The 7,695-nt window shown below is 37.8% G+C and overlaps 1 protein-coding gene across 3 annotated transcripts in view; it reads left to right on the top strand.

Annotated features, from left to right (window-relative positions):
• Positions 1–7,695, top strand: part of hmgn6 (high mobility group nucleosome binding domain 6) — a 29,778-nt gene that overhangs the window by 4,745 nt on the left and 17,338 nt on the right. For 2 of the 3 annotated variants that reach the window (XM_070440711.1, XM_070440712.1), the window contains exon 4: positions 3,566–3,619. In XM_070440711.1, the coding sequence (XP_070296812.1) occupies positions 3,566–3,619 (54 nt within the window). Of the gene's footprint in view, positions 1–3,565; positions 3,620–5,122; positions 5,264–7,695 lie in introns of those variants that run through there. The other variant, XM_024141979.2, reaches the window with a different exon arrangement.

The raw sequence follows: 7,695 nt of genomic DNA on the forward strand, positions 1-7,695 counted from the left end.
CACGAGCCTAAGATTTAATTACACACGTAGTATCACTATAAAGATAAAGTTAATCCTTCTGACCCCCCCCCCCCCCCTTAAAAGATTTAGATGCACTATTGTAAAGTGGCTGTTTCCACTGGATTTCATAAGGTGAATGCACCAATTTGTAAGTCGCTCTGGATAAGAGCGTCTTGCTAAATGACTTAAATGTAAATGTTATATACAGCAGGTAATACACACAGCAGGTAATTACACACGTATCACTATATATATATATATATAGGTAATTACACACGTAGTATCACCTATATACATATATATATGATATATAGGTAATTACACACGTAGTATCACTTATATATATATAGGTAATACACACGTGCTATTGTATTCACTTTATACATTATATTATATTATAGGTAATACACACGTAGTATCACTTATAATAGTATATAGGTAATTACACACGTAGTATCACTATATACATAGTATATATATATATATATATAGGTAGTTACACACGTAGTATCACTATATTATATTAATGTATATAGGGTAATTGCACACGTAGTATCACTATAATACATATGTATATAGGTAATTACAACACATAGTATTCACTATATACAGCGGGTAATTACACACGTAGTATCACTATATACATTATATATATAGGTAATTACACACGTAGTATCACTATATTACATATATATATATATAGTAAATTACACCACGTAGTATCACATATACAGCGGTAATTACACCGTAGTATTGCTAATATGCATATATAGGTAATTACAAACATAGTATCACTATTATATATATAGGTAATTCACACGTAGTATCACTATATACAGCAGGTATGCACACGTAGTATCACTATATACACATATATATATATAGTAATTACAACACGTAGTATCACTATATATATATATAGGTAATACACATGTAGTATCACATATACAGCAGGTAATGTACACCACGTAGAATTCATATATAATATATTATATATATAGGTAATTTACACACGTAATAAAAGTATCACTATATAGACATATATATAGGTAATTACACACGTTAGTATCCACTATATACATATATATAGGTAATTACACACGTAGTATCACTATTATACATATATATAGGTAATTACACACGTAGTATTCACTATATATATATATATATAGGTAATTACACAGTATGTATCACTATATACAGGAGGTTAATTACACACGTGTATCACTATTACATTATATTAGTATATATTAGGCTAATTACACACGTAAGTATCACTAGTACTATATATAGTAAGTTACACACGTATGAGTATCACTATATATATATATATATAGGTAATTACACATGCTAAATAAACTTACTCCAACAGCATGTTACACCTTAATACATTCGTGGGCTACATATAGACACCATATATTGCACATGATTTTATAACTAGTCACCAGAGTATTACACAAACTGATACAACTAATATGCCGTCTTATTAGCTATATAAAATATATATACACATCACAACCACTATACACTATAAACATCATTACAACACTATACCGACTTATTAAAATCATACAACCTATAACCTATACACCATCATACAACCCACTGATACCACCTTTATAACACATCAAATACCATTATACCACCTTATAACACATCAAATTACACCACTATACACCTTATAACACCTCATAAAACCACTATCCACCGTTATAACACTCATCACCAACTATACCACCTCTTATAACACATCATTACCAAACACACTATACCCACCCTTATAACACATCAAAATTACCACTTCATAAACCACACTACCTTACAACCATGAAATACCACTTAATACCACCTTATAACACATCATCACAACCACTATTACCACCTTACAAAACACATCATACAACCACTATACCACCTTATAACACATCATACAACTCACTATACCACCTTACAACACATTCATACATACCACTATACCACCTTAATAAACACCATACAAATACCACCTATACCACCTTATAACACATCTTAAATACCACTATACCACCTTACAACACATCATACAACCCACATACCACACCTTATAAACACATCATAAACCACTTATACCACCTTATAACACCATCATACAACCACCTATACCACCTATATAACACATCATACAAACGCACTATACCACCTTATAACACATCATACAACCACTATACCACCTTACTAACACATCATACAACCACTATTACCACCTTATAACACATCCATACAAACCACTATACCACCTTTATAACACATTCATACAACGCACTATACCACCTTATAACACATCATACAACCACTAAACCACCTTACAACACATCATACAACCACTTATAGCACCTTATAACACATCATACAACCACTATACCACCTATAACACATCAACAACCACTATACCACCTTAAACACATCAAATACCACTATACCACCTTATAACACATCATACAACCATCTAAACCACCTTAACAACACATCATACAACCACTTACACCTTATAACACATCATTACAACCACTATACACCTTATAACACATCATACAACCACTATACCACCTTATAACACATCAAATACCACTATACCACCTCTATAACACATCATACAACCACTATACCACCTTATAACACATCATACAACCACGTATACCACCTTACAACACATTCAACATACACTATACACCGTATAACACATCATACAACCACTATACCACCTTATAACACATCATACAACCACTATACCACCTTATAAACACATCATACAACCACTATACCACTCTCTATAAACACATCATACACACCACCTATATGACAAATTAACAGAACCTCAGCTACAATCACCATACAATCATATTACACACGTAGTATCACTATATACATATATATTATATAGGATAATACACACGTAGTATCACTATATACATATAGGTAATTACACACGTAGTATCACTATATACATATATATTATATATAGGTAATTACACACGTAGTATCACTCTATACATTATATATATATATATATATATAAGGTAATTACACACGTTAGTATCACTAATATACAGCGGGTAATTACCACAGTACACACGTAGTATCACTATATACATATATATATATATATATAGGTAATTACACACGTAGTATCACTATATACAGCAGGTAATTACACACGTAGTATCACTATATACATATATATATATTTAGCTCTGAAGCCCTAGCTCCTATTGGTCGGTAGATCTGAAGCCCTAGCATCTATTGGTCGGTAGATCTGAAGCCCTAGCATCTATTGGTCGGTAGATCTGAAGCCCTAGCTCCTATTGGTCGGTAGATCTGAAGCCCTAGCTCCTATTGGTCGGTAGATCTGAAGCCCTAGCTCCTATTGGTCGGTAGATCTGAAGCCCTAGCTCCTGTTGGTCGGTAGATCTGAAGCCCTAGCGCCTATTGGTCGGTAGATCTGAAGCCCTAGCTCCTATTGGTCGGTAGAACTAGGAATGATCAGTGGTTGTAGAACACATGAGACTGATGTTTGTTCTCTCTCCAGAAACCAGCCCCAGCCAAGACTGAACCCAAGGCCAAGAAGGAGAAACCAGCAAAGGTAAGAGAACAGAACTACAAACCCCAAGGCTGCACATAATAGAACTACAAACTCTAGAGCAATCACACAACAGAACTACAAACCCCAAGGCTGCACATAATAGAACTACAAACTTTAGAGCAATCACACAACAGAACTACAAACCCCAAGCCTGCACATAATAGAACTACAAACTCTAGAGCAATCACACAACAGAACTACAAACTCAAGAACCATCAAACGGAACAAAAGACTAGAACATCGCATTACAGAACTACAAACCCCAGAATCATCACAAAAAACATAACTACAAACCCCCTCTCCAGAAAGAGAAGGCATACATATGAACATAGTATACAGTGCCTTTGGAGAGAGAGAGTGTTCAGACCACTTAATTTCCCTCCCACATTTTGTTCAGTTACAGCCTTATTCTAAAATGGGCACAAAAATACATACATCCTCATCAATCTACACACAATACCCCATAATGACAAGCAAAAACAGGTTTTTAGATTCATTTTTGCAAATGTTTTAAAGCTGGCCGCCTGGCCAAACTGAGCAATCTGGGGAGAAGGGTCTTGGTCAGGGAGGTGACCAAGAACCCGATGGTCCCTCTGACAGAGATCCAGAGTTCCTCTGTGGAGATGGGAGAACCTTCCAGAAGGACAACCATCTCTGCAGCACTCCACCAATCAGGCCTTTATGGTAGACTGGCCAGACGGAAGCCACTCCTCAGTAAAATGCACCTAAAGACTCTGACCATGAAAAAACAAGATCCGCTGGTCTGATGAAACCAAGATTGAACTCTTTGGTCTGAATGCCAAGCGTCACGCCGGGACGAAAGCTGGGACCATCCCTAAGGTGAAGCATGATGATGAAAACCTGCTCCAGAGCGCTCAGGACCTCGGACTGGGTCGAATGTTCACCTTCCAACAGAGACAACAATCCTAAGTACACAGCCAAGAGACAACGCAGGAGTGGCTTCAGGACAAGTCTATGAATGTCCTTGAGTGGCCCAGCCAGAGCCCGGACTTGAAACCAATCGAACATCTCGGAGAAAATGTATAAAAAACAGTTTTTGCTTTGTCAATATGGAGTTTGTTGCGTAGATTGAGGGGGGGGGGACGATTTAATCCATTTTAGAATAAGGCTGTAACCTAAAATGTGGAAAAAGTCAAGAGGTCTGAATAGTTTCCGAAGGCTCTGTAGATAAAGATAATGTCTGTCATCCCCCCATCCAGAAAGAGAAGGCTCTGTAGTGACACCACTGAGATACAGTACCTTAGACCGCTGAACCAGGGTCTGTAGTGACACCTCAACACTGAGATACAGTACCTCAGACCGCTGAACCAGGGTCTGTAGTGACACCTCAAGCACTGAGATAAGTACCTTAGACCGCTGAACCAGGGTCTGTAGTGACACCTCAAGCACTGAGATACAGTACCTCAGACCGCTGTGCCACTCGGGAGCCCAGTATAGATGAGGATAACGTTAAGGATAATGTCTGTCATCCCCCCCATCCAGAAAGAGAAGGGTGTGAACGACAAGAAGGAGGAGAGAAAACTAAGAAGGCAGCAGCGAAGGAGAACGCAGAGGCCGCTGAGGAGAACCACTCTGAGAACGGAGACGCCAAGACCAACCAGGTAATATACATTATATACTGGACATTTTTTACCTTTGAGTGATTTAGCAGTTGCTCTTATCCAGAGTGCACACATCTTCATACTGGGCCCTCGTGGGAATCGAACCCACAACCTGGTGTTGCAAGTGCCATGCTCTACCAACTGAGCAAAGGAAGACTACAGTACTATATACTGCTATACTATATACCACAGTACTATATACTACTGTACTATATACTACTATACTGTATAATACTGTACACTACTATACTGTATAATACTGTGCTGTACACTACTATACTGTATAATACTGTGCTTTACACTACTATACTGTATAATACTGGCTGTACACTACTTACATAATACTGTACTTGACACTACTATACTGTATAATAATGTACTGTGCACAACTAATACTAATGTACTGGCACTAATGTACTGTTTACTATATACTACTATACTTACTGTGCACTACTATACTGTTACTGTATACTACTGTACTGTGCACTACTATACTGTATACTACTATATACTACTATATTGTACTGTACACTACTATACTGTATACTATATACTTACTATATTGTACTGTGCACTTACTAATACTGTATTGTATACTACTGTACTGTGCACTACTATACTGTATACTATACTGTATACTATACTGTACACATACTATACTGTGCTGTACACTACTATACTGTATACTATATACTACTATATTGTACGTACATACTATACTGTGCTGCCACACTACTGTACTGTACACTACTATACTGTATACTATATACTACTGTACTGTCCACTACTATACTGTACTGTCCACTACTGTACTGTACACTAATATACTGTATACTACTATATTGTACTGTACTGTACACTACTATACTGTATACTATATACTACTGTACTGTACACTACTATACTGTATACTATATACTACTGTACTGTATATTACTGTACTGTATACTACTGTACTGTGCACCACTATACTGTACACGACTATACACTACTACAGTATATACTACTATAATATACACTACTATAAACTTACTATACTATGGGTGCCGAGTGGCGCAGCCGTTTAAGCATCTAGTGCTAGAGGCGATACACTACAGACCCTGGTTCGTTCAGGCTGTATCAACAGCCGGGCTGTGATTGGGAGTCCCAACTACGGGCGGCGCACAATTGGCCCAGCGTCACTCAGGGTTTGGCGCTAGGCCGTCATTGTAAAATAAGTAAATTGTTTCATAAACGACTTGCTTATTTAAGTAAAGGTTAAAATAAAAATACTACTATACTGTAGCATTACTATACATAACACAGTCAAGACAGACATTCGGGGTCACTAACAGGTATAGAGAGAACAAACAAGGTCCATAGACATCTCGAGGGTCAATTACAAGGGTATAGAGAACTAAGACAGGTCATAACATTCGAGGGTCATTAACAGTATAGAGAGACATAAGACAGTCATCAGACAGACTTCGAGGGTTCAATTAACAGGAATCGATGAGACATAAGAAGGTCAGACAGACATTCGCTGGTCATTAACAGGTATAGAGAGAACATAAGACAGGTCATAGACCATTCGAGGGTCTTAACAGGTATAGAGCGACATAAGACAGGTCATCAGACAGACATTCGAGGGTCAATTAACAGGTAGAGAGACATAAAGACAGGTCCATAAACCAGCACATTCGAGGTCATTAACAAGGTATAAGAGCAGACAAAGACAGGTCAAGACCAGACATTTCGAGGGTCATTAACAGGTATACGAGAGCCATAAAGGCAGTCATACGACATTCGAGGCGTCATTAACAGGTATACGAGAGACCATAAGACCAGTCATAGACATCTCGAGGGTCAAAAAGCAGGTATAGAGAGACCATAAGACAGGTCATGGACACGACGTCGGGGTCATTAACAGGTATAGAGAACATAAGACAAGGTTCATAGACATCTCGAGGTCATTAACAGGTATAGGAGACATAAGAACAGTCAATCAGACAGACATTCGGAGGTCATTAACAGGTACTAGAGAGCATAAGGACGTCATCGACATTCGTAGGGTCCATTAACGGTATAGGAGACATAAGACAGGTCAAGACATTACGAGGGTCACATTACAGGTATGAGAGACATAGACGCGATTGGACAGACAGTCGGGGGTCATGTAACCAAGATATAGAGAGACATAAGACACGGTCATGGACAGACTTCGACGGGTCATTAACAGGGTATAGAGAGACACATAGAGACCGGTCATAACAATTCGAGGGGTTCCCCCATTACAAGGTATAGAAGTACATACAGACAGGTCATAAACAGACATTCCGGGGTCATAACAGGTATATGTGAGAGACATAAGACAGGTCATAGACAGACATTCGAGGGTCCTTACAGGTATAGAGAGACAAGACAGGTCATAGACAGAACATTCGAGGGTCCATTAACATGTATAAAGAGACATTA

Source organism: Salvelinus sp. IW2-2015, unplaced genomic scaffold (assembly GCF_002910315.2).
Source record: "Salvelinus sp. IW2-2015 unplaced genomic scaffold, ASM291031v2 Un_scaffold2873, whole genome shotgun sequence".
NCBI classification, from domain to species: domain Eukaryota; kingdom Metazoa; phylum Chordata; class Actinopteri; order Salmoniformes; family Salmonidae; genus Salvelinus; species Salvelinus sp. IW2-2015.